This window comes from Melopsittacus undulatus, chromosome 5, assembly GCF_012275295.1.
Source record: "Melopsittacus undulatus isolate bMelUnd1 chromosome 5, bMelUnd1.mat.Z, whole genome shotgun sequence".
NCBI classification, from domain to species: Eukaryota; Metazoa; Chordata; class Aves; order Psittaciformes; family Psittaculidae; genus Melopsittacus; species Melopsittacus undulatus.
This window is the reverse complement of record NC_047531.1, coordinates 31,572,875-31,590,256: the sequence shown is the minus strand read 5'-3', so window position 1 is coordinate 31,590,256 and position 17,382 is coordinate 31,572,875. Positions and strand designations below refer to the sequence as shown.

General features: G+C 39.1%; 1 protein-coding gene across 13 annotated transcripts in view; it reads right to left on the bottom strand.

Moving 5' to 3' along the window:
- Positions 1–446: 446 nt before the first annotated feature.
- Positions 447–17,382, bottom strand: part of CD36 (CD36 molecule (CD36 blood group)) — a 36,922-nt gene continuing 19,986 nt past the window's right edge. For 12 of the 13 annotated variants that reach the window (XM_031048356.2, XM_031048359.2, XM_031048361.2 and 9 more), the window contains 11 exons: positions 16,181–16,325; positions 13,788–13,967; positions 13,560–13,651; positions 13,045–13,091; positions 11,331–11,400; positions 7,022–7,209; positions 6,109–6,227; positions 4,717–4,790; positions 3,901–3,955; positions 3,530–3,694; positions 447–2,850 (listed from right to left, as the gene is read on the bottom strand). In XM_031048356.2, the coding sequence (XP_030904216.1) occupies positions 3,530–3,694; positions 3,901–3,955; positions 4,717–4,790; positions 6,109–6,227; positions 7,022–7,209; positions 11,331–11,400; positions 13,045–13,091; positions 13,560–13,651; positions 13,788–13,967; positions 16,181–16,325 (1,135 nt within the window). In that variant the 3' untranslated portion in view covers positions 447–2,850. Of the gene's footprint in view, positions 2,851–3,525; positions 3,695–3,900; positions 3,956–4,716; positions 4,791–6,108; positions 6,228–7,021; positions 7,210–11,330; positions 11,401–13,044; positions 13,092–13,559; positions 13,652–13,787; positions 13,968–16,180; positions 16,326–17,382 lie in introns of those variants that run through there. The other variant, XM_031048368.2, reaches the window with a different exon arrangement.

Below are 17,382 nucleotides of genomic sequence, written 5' to 3'. Positions count from 1 at the left end.
GGCTTTTTGAACACGTCCTCACTGGCAGAGCATGAGAAACTGAAAAGTCCCTGATCAGGGTAAGTGCTACCAAACAACACTAAAACATCAGTGTGTTATCAGCATTGTTCTCAGACTGAAGCCAAAACACAGCACTGCACCAGCTCCTAGGGAGAAAACTAACTCTATCCCAGACAAAACCGGGACAATAATATAGAGCATAAACATTGCATATCGCTGGTATTTATAAAATACTATATGAAAGGTGATACGCACTTCTAAGCAGCTGTGATATGCCAGAGCCCAATGACAACAAGGTTAGCCATAAGCTTGCTTATTCAACAATACTTAAAATCAACCCCTAGGAACATAAAACATGCCCAAAATATCAATAAAAGAAACAGAGCGACTTTGTTACTCAACACAGAAAGTTTTATTTACAATTAGACATAAAGGATCTCAGAAAGCAGAGTTTGAACTTTATTTTATTTGTATTGAGTTTATTAACATGTCGAATAAATGTTTATCCTGCACTGTTCGAACAAATGTAAATACTTAACACTAACCTTAATAACATGAATTAACAATAACTGTAACTGATGCTTTGGACAAAATAACTATTAATTATGATTCAAGTGTAGTCTAGGTGCTGACCATAGTTTGAACGTCTAAACCTGCATTGAGATCAATGAGATTATACATAAGAACAAACTCTGTGCATGCAAAATTGGGCCCTAAGACATTTAAAATCATGGCCTGAATTCCTTCATCACTGCTGCTGGAGCATCACATAGCACTATAAACACAAGCAGAGCAAACTAACTTGCCAACAATGGATTTGAAGCCAAAGGAAATTAAGCTGAAATGCTAGTGTATCAATAACAACAGGAGCATTGCTGTTTCTTTTGTGGAAACATCTCACTGTTAGATTCTGACACAAAAGACTAGTTCTATTATAAAAACTTAGTTTCAGATCTTGAACCACAGCAGAATTGTGATTATTTCAGGGGAGAAGGTGACTCTGTCTTTAGCTGTCCTCATAGTTTTTTGATCAGTCCATAGGACTCTAGGGATGCTTTTATTTGTGTCAAACTGTCCCCAGACTAATATGGGAACAAAGCATCACATGTGACACCAGCAATAATGTAGAGATGAGAGAAAAGTCTCATTTTTCATTGACTAGCAAGCACCATGAGCAAGAAAATGCATGGGCTCTCTAAGGGGAGCCAAACTTCCCTTGAGTGTCATGCCTTCTTCACATCTCCTGCCAGTTTGCATTTCCAGCTCATAGCTGGAAAAGAGTGTAGGCATGTACCACATAGAGATTGCCTTCAAGAATAATCTCTTGGGATTTCTGTGACTCACCAGCTCTATTGATTGCTGCACAACTTTGTTTACAAAGACTATGGGATTAAAACAATAGCATTTTATTCTGTTGGGTTTTCCTCTTCATTTCTAAAGGGTGAAAACACCTTTCTAAAGATATTTGGCCAAAGATACTGTCCTTTACTAGGACAACAGAAGTCTCTGATTTAAAGTTCATTGTTGTATTATTCCCAGGCTATGAGAGGCTAGCCATGTTTGATTTTCCTTTTTCTGTGCAGCTCTTATTTAAGGGCACAAAAGATCCAAAGATAAATCTTAGAAAGTGCTGAACTTAGGCACTCATTCTGAGTTCATGTGAAGGGACCCCACAACACTCAGTATCTGCTCTATTGACTCCCATTTCTAAGATGTGGCATTCAGATTAAATGAAAAAGTAAGCCATTTATGTGGGTGGCAGTGTTTACCACCTGTCTACAGGTTGATGCACCTCATTAAACAAACGGTTGCACAAATTATCTTGTGGCAGATGGTTTATCAGAAAGAAGTGGGGCTATCTGTTTTCATTAATGTTCTCCTATAGCAAGGAAATGGAACCCTTTGATGTTTGATCCAAATCATTATCTCAGTCCTTCCTGTGTCTGGAGCATTCTGGAATATTTTGTCTTGACCTTCAAGGGGATATATCAGATCATTCGCCGAGGGAGGCCTTGCGCAAAGTGGGTTAGTGTAGAGCAGAGGCGGGTGCTCAAGCAAGAGCCAGAAAGAAGTGCACACAGGAGGCAACAGAAAGAACAGTGGAGTAGCAGGCTGGGGGTTAGGAAGTGGTTCAGATTACTAGACAGCTGCGGAGCCAAGTGTCTATGAGCTCCATCAAGAAATGAATGACTGTGGTGTGCCTATGAGCCATGTCCGTATAAAATGTATAAACCACATATTTTAGTAAGTCTTTTATTAACTTCATGTATTACAGTTAGTAACTTTACATAATAAACTTCACATTCAACGCAATTCGCGTCCCTGAATAGAGGACAGAGAGCAGTTCTATTGCAGCAGCTTTCATTCCTTGAAGGAACAGAAAGAAATATTATAATAAGAGCATCTAGAGCACAGCATGAGCTCGAGGGTGTTGTCATTCCCAGCCTGTGCTCAGAAGATCAGCAAACAGCTTTCATTTGTCTTGCAATCCCAGAAGATGAAAAGTAGCAAGTTGCATAAATGGCAAAAGGTGGACTAAAATCCAAATGCGCCTCAACTTCAGTCTGCTTGGATGTAATTTAAAATGTGTAACAAGGTTCAAATAATCAAAGTTATTGGAAAGCATAGTTTCCATGGTGACCTCTTGAGTGATACCAGAAGTGTGGACCTTTGGAAACTTCAGCTCATTTGTGTTGATGAGTTGGTCTTCTCAAAATGGAAAAGTGTGTTGAATTCCGCAGCATGTAGGACTGGCTGTGCCTTGAGTCATACCTTTTGTCTTTGAATTTTAACATGCTGCTTGGCTGAAATTTCTATTAAACTCCGACTACTTCTGAAATCTTTTGTTACCTGTAATGAAATAAAATTAGAATTCAGCATATTTTTCACCATAACATTAATGTCGTGGAACTTCTTTTTCAATTGTTTCCAGAATTTGTTTGTTTCCATTAATCAATCAGTGCATTAATCAACAACTTAGATATTCTACCCATAACGAGAGTACATTCGGTCTTAGTGGACTATGAATTCAGGAGATGTTTACCCTATAATGATAGTGATGCACAACTGAGAGAACAAATTGAGAAACCCTATCCAACACTCAATAAAAAGTGTCATTTATAGTGGGTTCTCTGAATCTCAGACAGGGATACGTCATGGAAGAGCACAGGAATCTGCAGCTGTGCGGCCTGTGTCCCAGAGAAGTACTAGAGGGCACTGCTGAACAGTTTCAGTCTTAGATAAAATGTCAATTTTCATAAACTCACAAAAAACATGTTTTACTTTGGAATAAAAAAAGATGTTGATCTCCTGATATAGGTCTCAATATCCTTTCCTCAGTGCATTAATTACATCCTGAAAGTTTAAAGCTAAGAAGAGAATTTGAAATTCTGGATAATTCCCCACAGAACAACTGCTGAATTTACCAGTACTTAAAAAGTAAAAACAGATAAATAAGTAATGATTCTGAGCTTCTTGAAACCCTGAGAAAAAGCTTCTGCCGAGGACTGAGCTGTTAGTGCTTACTTACTTATTTTAATTTCTTTGATCTGCATATGAAGTAGGAACCCATGAATGCGACGAACAGCACAGCACCTGCAATCATTAACACCATCTGCAGCATATTCAGCATCTGGACGCGACCAGTGACTTTAGTTCTGAACATTTCTGCTTTCTCATCCCCAATAACAGCAGACTGAAACAGTGCAAGAAAAAATGTCAGTGAAAGATGAGTATGCAAGCCTTCATTTGCTGAATATATTCTTGGTGTGTGCAAATCACAGAGTGTGTTTAATTGCCCAATTTCAGGACACCAAGACTAGAAAAGCTAGCTCTTTTTTTTTGCTTCATTTTTGGGGTTTTTTAAAACAGTGAAAATTAATGGACAGCAAATATACTAACCTCATTTAGCCAAAGAAGAGGAAAAATATAAGGTTTTTGAACTTTTGATAAAGCTCTGAAATGAGAAAATAAGTACAGCATGTTACCTTTAGTTTGGTGCATAAGCCCAGCCTCTACTTAAACATTTTTCTTCTCCTCTAACTACATTTCTAATTTCCAGATGTACCTTTTTAGTATAGTTTTGGACTGAAAAAAAAAAATATAGCTTACAATTAATTACATCCAATTTATATATCAGGCAACCATCTCTTTCTGTTTAGTCTTCCATATGTGGATAGTCACAAAGAAGAAAGGCTGGACACAGCTAGGTGTTGGTGGGAGAGTCTGAACATCTGTGTCACGTTCACCTGCCAGAGGTACAGGATAATGAAAAGCACATCTGTGCATGTACATTTGGGCCAATGAAGGGAAAAGAAACAGCAAGAGACCTGTCAACCCTTGTGATAAAATCCATCTAGTGACAGAGCACACAAATTCTCTCACTGGATTTATTTCAGGGGATGCATTTTGCCTTCATGACTCCCATTTAGGATTTGTAAGAATGTAGTTTTAAGAACATTTTGCCTTGTAAGGTTCTGTGGAGAAAATCAGATGTGTGTTAAAATACTTGGGTAGTCCCTTACTCAAGAAAGATTGCTCTTTCTGTGAAATTCATGTTCTCTAAAAAGTCAGGACTAAAATATTTGCAAGAAAGAAAAAACAGTTTGGGAAAGTATTTTCATTCCTACTTTCCCCACCATTTCTACTGATACTTTCCTAGACCAATTGCCTCTCTTAAAAAAACACTTTAAAATTAAATAATGAATTAGTACTTACTCAATTTTTGCTGCAGGCTTCACAAGGAGGTTTACTTGCAGTCGTTTTGCAAACTGTAGTGTGAAACCAGTGATCTAAAACCAGAAAAGAAAAAAACCCAATCACAGTAATTTAAATTTTTGAATTGGATGCTGAAGCCTAGAACATGGACTGTGCCTAAAAGAACTTTGCTGTCATTTTATCCTTGTGCTTTGAAGGATTCAATTTTATGAAATTTACATGTTTCTAAGGGTCTCACATTTTTCTTAGAAGTTCGGATTTTGTGGGTTTAACGCAGTTACTTTTGCAATTTGCAATTGAATCTGAAGGCAAAACATAGGTTAAAAACACTAAATCAGTCATGAACTGTTTTAAGATGGGGCTTCTTTTCCCATTAAAAATCAGCCAAATTTTCTTTTCAAAAAGAAGAATGTTTAACTTGCATAGAGCCAAAAAAAAAAAATGAGATCATTACATATCAGAAAGAACATATCAAAAGAAATGTAAGATCTCCTTCATCTCCTTCTTTTCCCCTTTATCCTCCACAGAAACAAAACAGAGTGTGATTCTTGAAAATTTCATATCAGATTTAGGAAATTCTGTTTGATTTCTCTATTCCAAATAAGGTGAAAAAAAGATTTAATTTTATATGTCTTCACTGAAGTTACACAGCTTAACTGTTAAACTATATGACTAAAATAGTTGAGTGAAAATCCTGAATTTTCTCTTGTCATACAAATGCAAAGACAGCAAAATAAAATCTTGGAACTACAGAATTCATCATGCAGTTCAGAAAACTTTTCTAAATGCATTTAAACTTAAGATTTCAGATCATTTGTATAGCAGTAGCTGTAAAATTGGAGGAAATCGAAATCAGAGCTGAATCATAAATTCATTTAGTTTGGAAGATCTCTTGGACAATTGAAGACACAAAGGCTATATTAGATCTGTTCTATACCAGTCTGTTTAGACTTCTAGCATTTTGCTTGGAAATAAACCGATTTATATTTATGATATTTCAATTGAGATATAATTATACAAATGTGGGCAGCTGTAGAAAATAAAAAAGTAAGTATAGAGGCAACAGAATTTTCTTAGGAAATACTTTTCTCTAAAGCACTTGCAGGTCATAGAAAATATATAGCGTACTTCAAAGTTTGAGGAGGCCCTTTAATCCTAAATTTTCAGTAAGGAAAAATCAAAACTTATTTTCCAAACTTTAAAGGTCATAATGAAACACAGTTCTGCTCTAAATTTCCCTTGCTAAAACATAGCACTGATCAGATCTTGCAGAAGCAAGCATGAAAATATTGTATCTTCTGCTCATCCCTCTGGTAAAAGGCCTATTCTATTGTAATTAAATTTAAACATTGCAAGTTCACTCAGTTACAATTTTTAAATATTTGGACTTACAGGCTCTACATCTAGAAATGTCCCATGCTCCTGCTCATCTGGGGTCAGGCCTTCAACATCATGCAATATAGACTCACTTGCATGAAGAAAATGCGGGAGAGAGATATATACTGGCCTTCCTGTTTAAAAACAAAACAAACTCACTTGAATCATTAAGCCTTGCTTCAGTGCTCATCTTCTCAGGTTTCCCATGCAAACACAGTGTTTTATGTAGACAGATAATCCTGATTAAAATGTTAACAGTCCCACCCCCCAAAAGAAGTTTCAGCATTTCTTTTATTCTACTTCCATGAGAGAAATTCGCACGGTGAAATAAACTGTGCTTACAAATCTGCTTGTCTGTGGGATAGGTATTGCTCCCAGTTTCACACGGAGGTGAGGACCTGAGTTTCACTGTTTTCACCCACCCTCCTGATCTTGATTTAGCAGAAAGCAAGCCTGAAGGGAACTGCTGCTGTCCACTCTGCACCGAATGCAGAGTCTCTGTATATTCATTATATTGCACTGATGCTAAACTAAGCCAGTAGTGTCTCTCAGTCTCTGAATGTGTGTACACAACTCACATCTGCATGTACATGCAACTCACACACTCACACCCCATGTGTGTAAGTTATCACAAATAGAAGGACTGTGACTACACTGGCTTTTATAGTGTTGCTTGTTTTCCTTTCTATACATGCATTACTGTAATCTCTGTATATGAGCTCTAGTTATCACGATTTTGCAGAGCATTATGAAAAATACAGAAATATTGTAGTGCTCATTTCATGAAATGTGACAGGTCTCACAGCAATCTGTAGAAGTATTCACAAACACAAATGTCCTGTATCTTAAAGTAGCACATCTGTTACAGTTAAACCCGTTTCCTCCTTGGTTAAATGGCTTGTTTGGCAGTACTGTGTCACTACTATACCTGCTTTGCAGGCACTAATGTCTAGGACTCCAGCTATTGTGCAGTTCTTTGATATGACTTGATCTGTACAGAAGCAATAATTATCGCCGACTTCAGCAGGCGATGCAAATGCTTCACGAGGAACTGCGAAACGGTACAGTGTGATTCCCTTCACATTCTGCTCGCCCTGGAAAACTCCGTAGATCGATCTGAGTATAGAAAAGGAGAAACAGGTTTCAGTCATTTGGATTACAAGTCTGAGTCCATGGCGATACTCCTTAAGTATCCCACATCTGTCACCCTCTTAAACAATTACTCTAGAGAGCCAATGACCAGGCTCTCTGCACACTATTCAGCAGTTTGCAAGGGTGTTCCTCTGTAATGGAGAGTATTCCACACCTCTACAAAAGGATGTACAAGCTCAGAGGTGAGCATGACAATACTCAAAAAAAGACAGACACAAATACTAACACTGCTAATAAACAATATACACAAAACTAACATATTAACTAAGAGATCTTTTCCCTACATGCTACTACACACACTGTTACGAAAGTTTTGATAGGTTTTGTACTACAGTAGAGATACTTAGCAATATAAATCAGATCTGGTATAGAGTTTTGCTGACCTAATAGATAATACTAATCTAAGCTTTATGATGCAGGCAATATTCTGAGTCCATTACATGTGAATCAGAATACCACTTGACCTTCTTTTTGCTGATACATTATCAAATGATAGGGAGACATGGTTGTTACACAGTAATGTAACCAGAGCAGCCACACTTTGTATTGCAGCAAAGAAAAAATTTAGAAGGGTTCTGGCATTTGCAACATGGACAGAACCCTTTTACATGACCCTATTCAGCATAACCTTTGAGTGACTGTTACTGTCCTTCTTCATTGTTCATTAATTGTGAGAATTCAATAGTGAGAGGGATTTCTTAAACTGCATGCAACTGATCCAAAGAATTTAGTAATTTTTCCTCTACACAGGATTGCCTTTTCCATGACTTGTGAAATGCTTTCCAGTTTGGGAATAAAATTACTTCATAAAAAAAGAAAAAGAACATCATGTAAAAATACTGATCTTCAAAAACAGCCTACACAGCAAATGACCCACTTTAAACCCTCTTAAGGGGAAGCAGCTGTTTCCAGGCAGCAAAACAAATAAAGGGGTTGAACCTCCCAAAGTAAATACACTGTGATGCACTTTAAATCTTACAACATAGCTTGCAGCAATCCCACTGGAGAACTTGGGGACACTGGATATCCACACCAGAAGAAGCAGGCTGAAAAGCCATCAGTATGGGATGTAGTAAGCAGGTTTGTTTGTTTGTAAATACTCAAAAATAAAATATGTAAAAATATCCTGTGAGAAAACAATTTTGAGTATCTAATGTATGACAGTAAATCCTGCTCTTCATAGTGATGTTCTGAAGAAATGTCAAAGACAGGCCGAATCAACCCAAGCTGTACCTATTGCCTTCTCAGACCAAGGTTTTGGGATTGCCCAGACCAAGGCAGGTTAATGGGTCCTGATTTTAAAAGAAGTTCACCACTTTGAACCCTGTCTCAAAGTCCTTCACAGATCATAGAATCATAGAATAGTTACGATTGGAAAGGACTTCATGATCATCTAGTTCCAACCCCCCTGCCATGGGCAGGGACACCTCACACTAAACCATATCACCCAAAGCTTCATCCAACCTGGTCTTGAACACTGCCAGGGATGGAGCATTCACTACCTCCCTGGGAAACCCATTCCAGTGCCTCACCACCCTCACAGTAAAGAATTTCTTCCTTATATCAAGTCTAAACCTCTGCTGTTTAAGTTTCAACCCGTTACCCCTTGTCCTATCACTACAGTCCCTAATGAATAGTCCATCCCCAGCACCCCTGTAGGCCCCCTTCAGATACTGGAAGGCTGCTATGAGGTCTGCACGCAGCCTTCTCTTCTCCAGGCTGAACAGCCCCAACTTTCTCAGCCTGTCTTCATATGGGAGGTGCTCCAGTCCCCTGATCATCCTCGTGGCCCTCCTCTGGACTTGTTCCAACAGTACCATGTCCTTTTTATGTTGAGGACACCAGAACTGAACACAATACTCCAGGTGAGGTTTCACGAGAGCAGAGTAGAGAGGCAGAATCACCTCCTTCGACCTGCTGGTTACACTCCTTTTGATGCAGCCCAGAATACGGTTGGCTTTCTGGGCTGTGAGTGCACACTGAAACTGGCTCATGTTCATTTTCTCATTGACTAACACCCCCAAGTCCTTCTCTGCAGGACTACCATGAATTTCCTTTTTGCCCAACCTATAGCTGTGCCTGGGATTGCTCCAACCCAAGTGTAGGACCTTGCACTTGACATGGTTAAACTTCATGAGGTTGGCATCAGCCCACCTCACAAGTGTGTCAAGATCCCTCTGAATGACATTCCTTCCCTCTAGCATATCAACCGAACCACACAGCTTGGTGTCATCGGCAAACTTGCTGAGGGCGCACTCAATTCCATTGTCCATGTCAGCGACAAAGATATTAAACAAGACCGGTCCCAACACCGATCCCTGAGGGACACCACTCGTTACTGGTCTCCAGCTGGACATTGAACCGTTGACCACAACTCTTTGCGTGTGACCATCCAGCCAGTTCTTTATCCACCGAGTGGTCCACCTATCAAATTGATGACACTCCAATTCAGAGACAAGGATGTCATGTGGGACAGTGTCATATGCTTTGCACAAGTCCAGGTAGATGACATCAACTGCTCTACCCCTGTCCATCACTTTTGTAGCCCCATCATAGAGGGCCACCAAATTGGTCAGGCAGGATTTTCCCCTAGTAAAGCCATGCTGGCTGTCACCAAGCACCTTATTGTTTTTCATGTGCCCTAGCATGCCTTCCAGCAGAATCTGCTCCCAGATTTTGCCAGGCACAGAGGTGAGACTGACTGGTCTGTAATTCCCCAGGTCATCCATTTTCCCCTTCTTGAAAATGGGGGTTTTATTTCCCTTTTCCCAGTCATCAGGAACTTCACCTGACTGCCATGATTTTTCAAATATGATGGCCAGTGGCTTTGCAACTTCATTCGCCAGCTCCTTCAGGACCCGCGGATGGATTTCATCAGGTCCTATGGACTTGTGTACATTCAGGTTCTTAAGATGGTCTCGAACCAGATCCTCATGTACAGTGGGCCCAAGGTCTAGGTTTTCACAGTCCCTGCGTCCACCTTCCAAGGCTTGGGTGGTGCGGTCAGAGCCTTTGCCAGTGAAGACCGAGGCAAAGAAGCCATTCAGAACCTCAGCCTTCTCCAAATCCTGTGTAGCCAGTTCTCCTGAAAGCTTCCGGAGGGGGCCTACATTGTCCTTAGTCTGTTTTTTAGCCACTACATACCTATAAAATCCCTTCCTGTTATCTTTAACATCCCTTGCCAAGTTTAGCTCCAATTGGGCCTTAGCTTTCCTAACTTGGTCCCTATCTACCCTGACAACATCCCTGTATTCTTCCCAGGCCACCTGTCCTTTTTTTCCACCTTTTATAAGCCTCTTTTTTCTTGTGAATTTTTCTCAGCAGCTCCTTATCCATCCAAGGAGGTTTCCTGGCCCTCCTGCTGCACTTCCTTCTAGTCGGGATGCAACACTCTTGAGCTTGTAGCAGGTGATCCTTGAATATTAACCAAGAATCTTGGGCCCCCTTGCCCTCTAGGGCTATATCCCATGGAACCTTGCTAAGCAGGTTTCTTAAGAGCCCAAAATCTGCTCTCTTGAAGTCCAGGGCAGTCAGCTTGCTGCACGCTCTTCTCACTGTCCTGAGGACCTCAAATTTGACCATCTCATGATCACTGCATCCAAGACTTCCCTGGAGAGTCACATTTCTAAAGAGCCCTTCCCTGTTGGTGAGCACGATGTCAAGCACAGCACCTCTCCTCGTTGGCTCCTTTATTGCTTGCAGAAGGAAGTTGTCTTCCACACAATCGAGAAACCTCCTGTATTGCTTGTGCTGGGCCGTACTATCGCCCCAACAGATGTCAGGGTAGTTGAAGATCTGTAGCAGCTCACAGCAGTGTCAGATATCCTTAAATTATACCTCTTTAACTGGCTGATATAAAATACACCATAAATAGTCTACTATGTGACATAAATTAAAGTGGTAGAATCAGGTTCAGAATCATGAGCACAGCTCAAGAATTTTCCTTGTGTTTAGGTGAAATGTTTATGTTGAACTGCCTTGGTGACCTAGGCCCAAGCACAGCCACTGCAGTCACCCTCTGAAATGAAAAAGCATTCAGATGGAACACACAGGTGTGTACACACACCAGGAAGGGACCAGCCTACCTGCAAATATCGGAGGAGAAGAAGCGCAGTACCTGATCCTTCTTAACAAAGGGTGGGAATGATGCCCCATCTGTGAATAAAGTAAAGTAAGAACTTGAAAGCAGTTCCACTTAGAAAACACAATTTAGTTTCTCCTCAATACTCAGCTGTTACTTTCTATAAAGCTGTGAAAAAACATAAACAAAATGAGTCACTTCTGGGGAAAATATTTATATAAGTTATTGCTCAGTGCGAGGCACTCCACAGATCAGATTGTATTGCTTTTGAAAGTGAACCAAATTACGGCAGCTTGGTTTTGTTTTTTTTTTTTTTATCCCACTGATTTGAAGCTACATGATCAAGCACATTAAAAACAGAGGATACAAAAACCAACTGTGCTTAATGTGAATCCCAATACCCGATGCCATTGATTCAAGGTTTATGCAGTCTGAAGACTTGAACCCTTGCAGAGATGCTTGGTTCACCTGTAGTTATGGCTCTTAGTGCTTACAAAAAAAACCCCACAGTTTAGACTTCAAAACTACCTGTTTACTAATGACCTGCTAATGCTAAATGCTAAGCCCTTTTTCAGCAAAGATTGCTTAAGTGGACTTGTTTTTAAGCTGAGATCCTCTCTATAGCTAAGGGAGAGAAGGAAGAACTTCTAGCACACAGTCCATCTCACCCCATGGTAGACATGCAAAATAGGTCAGAGTACTAGCACTTTAGTGGTGTCTTTCTCTTCATTCACTATAAAAGAACACAACCGGTTCAGACGCCTATTTCCATATTGCAAGCATCCAGGATTAAGTAAGAAGGGTCTGCCCTTTTCGCAAACAAGGTGTTGTAACAAACCTTTAACCAATACATTTGTTACTTCTTGCTACAATTTCTGTTTAGTTTCTTAGTCAGCAGCCCTAACCCAGGGATTGAAAACATCTGTGATATCTTTGAATCTAGTTGGCAAGAGTGAGAAAGCTGAATATCAAACTGCCACTTGCCCACTGTTGACAGAAGCATTTTTTCTCAAAGAAGATCCAAGATTATCGTAGACACACACTATTTCTATTTGGAAGGTTGGCAAATATGGAACCATTCCAATCCCTATACAAAAATACTGCTTAATATTTTTATCTAGACATTTGTTTATACTATGCATGTTGTGCTTTGATGTGAAACCTTACAAAAAAGGAGTTGTCATTCTTACTTGCAAGACTTTGCAAACTTACAAGCCTGCTTCTCTAAACACATGGTCTCTCCTGAGCAGTTACATTTAATGCTCTTGTAAAGTGTGATAACAAGGTAACCTTTGATAACAAGGAAAAGCTTCACATTTTCACTGTGCTGGAGCACTTAGTCTAGTCAGCTGAGTATATTTATTCCATCAGATGTGGAAGAACAACAGAAAACTGACCCTGCGCAAAAAAGGCTTCAGGCTCCATAACAAAAATGGAGTTCAAAACCTAAGAAAATATTGCCTCTCATAAATTTAATTCCATAGTTTAAAAGGAGCTAATCCCTCCTGATTCATAGACTTTTGGAAAGTCAGATTACTAATAGATACACACATATCCACATATAGTAGTAGTGGTATGTATACATTCATTGTATAGACATTTAGTACACAGAATACAGATCTGTCAAAGCCCAGGGTTATTAACTTAAATATTGTATTTATTATATTGTATTTAATATCAAGAAATGTATCAAAGTTTTAAAAAGCTTTAATACTCACCTGTGCCATTAACCAAATCGCAGTGACCTTCCCAGTATGAAAGATTCCTTTAAGATGAAAAAAAAAATCACACTGCATGTAGTATATCATACTGTATAATCAATTTCATTATCTGCTTAATTGCTAAATATTGCTGCTAAATTATATTGCTAAATATAGCTGCTCCAGTATAAGCCTGCTTCATTAAAAAAAGTCAGAAAACAGATATGTTCATTCATTTTTTTCAGATCAACTATATAATGCACTAGAACAAGATGAAAGGGATCTAGCTACTTAAGTATGAAAACCAGAAGTAGCTATTTGTACCAAAGAATCAATAACTGATTTAAATTCAAGCTCTTAACAGAATTATTAAGAACTAAGAGGAAGGGGTGTTTTTGCTAAGTCCAGGGCTTGATCCAGCTTCCTTTGAATTGTTGAAGATTTTCCATTTATCTATAGTTCTTGGTGAATCAAGCCTTAAAAGCCACACCTTGAAAATAAGTATGCATATTAACCATACAAAGATATGGTACCTTTTGTTTTTATAGCTTTCAATTATTGCTGTTTGTTTAATGTCGTTTTGCCCGGTATTCACTTTGTAAAGTCCATCGAGCGTCCCGTTATACTGTAACAGACACAAGAAGTAGGAATAACAGTTAGAAGTACTGAACCAGATTGTAACATCATCAGATTTTAGTTCCTCACAGCAATTATTCACAGAATGGTAACTGAAGGCTTTGCCTCCTCATTGGTTCACTTACCGGGTAGAAGACTCCCAGGACTGGGTCCAAGGGGAAGGGGACCTTGTTTAAGAAGGGATCTTTGTACCCCCACAGTATTTCTTTCACTGTTCTGTTCTGCAGCATGGATGACTTAGAAGATTTAATCCAAGTGTTTAATAGTAGCTGTATGAAAGGGTTTGTATACAAGGAAGGTGCAGCCTACAACAGCAATAAAATTAATGTTTAGCATACAATTCTGCATGCACAATTCTCTTTCCTCTGCCGTCTCCATATGTCACATACTTTAGATTCACTCATGCTATAAACATGTAAGTAAAAGGATACAAGATTCGGTAGTTATTGGCTTAGATAAGTTGTTTAGATTTGCTGTTAAGCTAGCAGCAGTGCAACTGTACCCTACATAAAACTGACTAAGTGCTGCATCTCCATTCTTTGCTTAGAAAGAACACACATTTGCAACAAACAAGTCTCTTCTGAACAGCTTTAATTCTAAATAACAGGTAACTTTTCCTAATTCAACGGAGAATATTGTAGGTTTACCAGCAGTAATTGTAATGAACATTCCCAGAGGTATAAACACAAAGTCAAGCGCCTAAACACACTGAGCAGTGTGAGGAAAGCAAACAGAAATGATCTATGTTGGCCTGTACCAAAACAGTTTTGATATTTTACTGGTTCTTTTAGAGTAAATTCTCTCAGCATAGGCCAATTAGTAGGCCACCTTCTTGTACGTAGTGCTATAAGGATAGCAATAGAAGAGTCTCTTTTGTTCTCACTTCCTACCCTTTTCATCCCCATGAATCTTTCAGTGTTGTCTGAAATTGAAACAAGTAGGCAGAAAGCATGGATATTACAAGATTATAAGATAGAGATGTGGGCTCAATCCCCTAAAGGTTAAAAAAGTATGAAAAACATCCCTCTAAATTCCTTTTAAGGACAAATTTATGATATAAAAGGTGAGCTCTACTTGATTGAAGTCAGTGCTGTCAAATGAGATAGAACCTCTGTGGGAATTTAGGTTTACACCAGTTTGTTTCTGAACACCAAAATGGAGCTTGGATCCTCTGATGCTGTTTCCCTTGACACAGATGCTTCAATGCGTGAGCTTATGCTTAGAGCCATAAAGAGCTACGTGGTTCAAAGTGTGGGAGCTGAGCAGTATTAGTTCAGTGGCATGAAGCACTCTGAGCACAGGAAACAAGAAAAGTTTTTCAAAAGATAAGTGCTGGCCTAAATTCAGACAGAGGCAGAATATATCCAGCCAGAATAAGGTCATTTGCCTTTATTTATTAGGTTTTTTCTCCCTAGAGAAAAGAAAGCTCAAGAGGACCTCATCACAATATTCCAGTACTTAAAAGGCATCTACAAAGAGAATGGAGGCTCTTTCTTACACAGGAGTGACATGGAGAAGACAAGGGACAATGGATAGAAGTCGCACAAGGAAAAGTTTCATCTTGATAGAAGAAATATATTTTTTTAACAGTGATGACAGTTAATCACTGCAATGTCATAGAATCCCCATCACTAGAAGTTTTCAAGGTGCAATTGGACAGGGTACTAGAAAATTCAATATAGACTCCCTTTCTCAGAACAGGTTGGACCAGATGATCTTTTGAGGCCCCTTCCAAAACAGGCTTTTATATGATTCTCTGATTGATGGTATATATCTATTTTGGTTTACACCAAGCACCTCTTTACTGTCCCCCTAACAGGCACCCTCGCACAAGCAGTCCTGAGCAATCAGACACCCCAGAGTTAGTGCAAGACAATCAGCAACATAACCAGGGCTGAGTATGAACATGAAAACTGTAAACATTAGTCAAAGGTAAAACAGTCTCAGCCTGTGATGAAACAGAAACATCTGGACTGAAAAGACACTAGCACTGCTCTAGGTGTGTACTCCTGTGCCTTTCTTTGAAAGACTAAGGAGGGCTCAGGGAATGCCATTGCAGTGGTACTGAGGGGCACCATGGGAGGCAAGCAGCTGCACTGGTGAGGCCATGCAATACACAGAGCACGGTATTACAGCTTCCCCTGCAAAGCAGGATTGAGGATATTATGGAAAGAATTTTTTGAAATCTGCTTGTACTATTCATGCTGTACCTCAGAGAGATAATCCACCCACAAACTTTAGATTTGTTCCCACACTAAAATTGACTAGAAGGATGCTTTTTGATATATTCCATCCAAATGCCTCTATTAACAAGTCCATTTTCATTTACTTATGAGGTTGCCCTGGGAATATAAAGTATACACAATATGATCTCAGTGCAGCTGACATTCATGTCATCCGAGTTATAGAGAGGAAACCTATCCAGTGGCAGTTTCAGTGTTACTAGTGCTAAATTCTCTATTTCCTCCAGTCTATCAATATTTGAATGTGGACATTATGTTTTTATTTCTTTACTTACAACAACAGCAAGGTTGAGGCAGGTGATGGTATCATTTTCTGTCCCAACAGACATATCAGGTTCAAAACGAGCAATGTTGGGCAACATGTAGGATATTGTGCCATCGGAGTTTTCTGTGATATTTTCTTTGGGTAAATATCGCACCCTTGAAAGACAAAATAAAAACATAGAATGGTTTTAACATTTGATTTTTGAGACAATATAGCCATGCCTGACTGAAGATTTTTGAAATGTTAATGAACATTTTTGTTGATGAATGATAAATAGTTTGTAACTATTGAGAAAATTCTAAACTTTTCATATGAATATGTGTAAAAATCCCATTTTCTATAAAATTTTTTTTTTAAATATTTCCTTAGTGTCTAATGGACCTTTTTTTTCTTGATACTAAAATGAAAACAAATATTTCATATTTATTTTCATTTCAATAAATGGACCTTTTATCTTTTTATATTTTGTTTTAAGTTAATTGTGTTTGGTCATGTTTTTTTCTAAGCTTTCTCTTGGTTACATGTAATTAGAAGGGAGTGACTCAGAATAGCTGATAAGCACTTTAAAGAACTGATCTGATATGCTTGTGTTGCAATGAAGCAGGTTACAAGTTAAATCCATAATAGGAGTCACTCTGATGACATTTCATATGCATGTGGAGATTTATAAGCAGTCTTTCAGCTCCACTGAGATTCTCATAAGCCTCTCAATCAAGTCCTGTCAGTAGATCTCTAAGGTACAAACCTCTACTGCAGTTCTAGTTTTAGCTCAGCTCTACAAACCCCCATCCTCCTGCTGACCCTTCTGGGGGGGCAGTATCCAGGAGGCACCACAGGACTTGGTCTATGCAGTGGGATCTTAAGGGTATTTCATCAGATCTTCCAGCCTGGGTACGCGTGGACCAAAAAGTTCAGAGAATTGTTTCACCATGGTGCAGATGTAGCCAACGCATCGCCTTACCCCAAAAGCAGCTGGATCCTGGCTACTCAAGATTGGTTTGTGTGCATGCCATTTTGATTAATAGCCTAATGTGTAGAGCATCTACCTGAATATTGGGAGACCTTTTTTCTTTTTCCCAATTGATGTTGCTTCTAACTGGAAACAAAAGATCTAAACCAAGATTTCCCAGCAGAATCACAAGACAGTTGGATTTTCAAAGCCAATTGTTCAACATATTTAAGGGAAGACTGAGAGAGAGACAGTGTTACAGA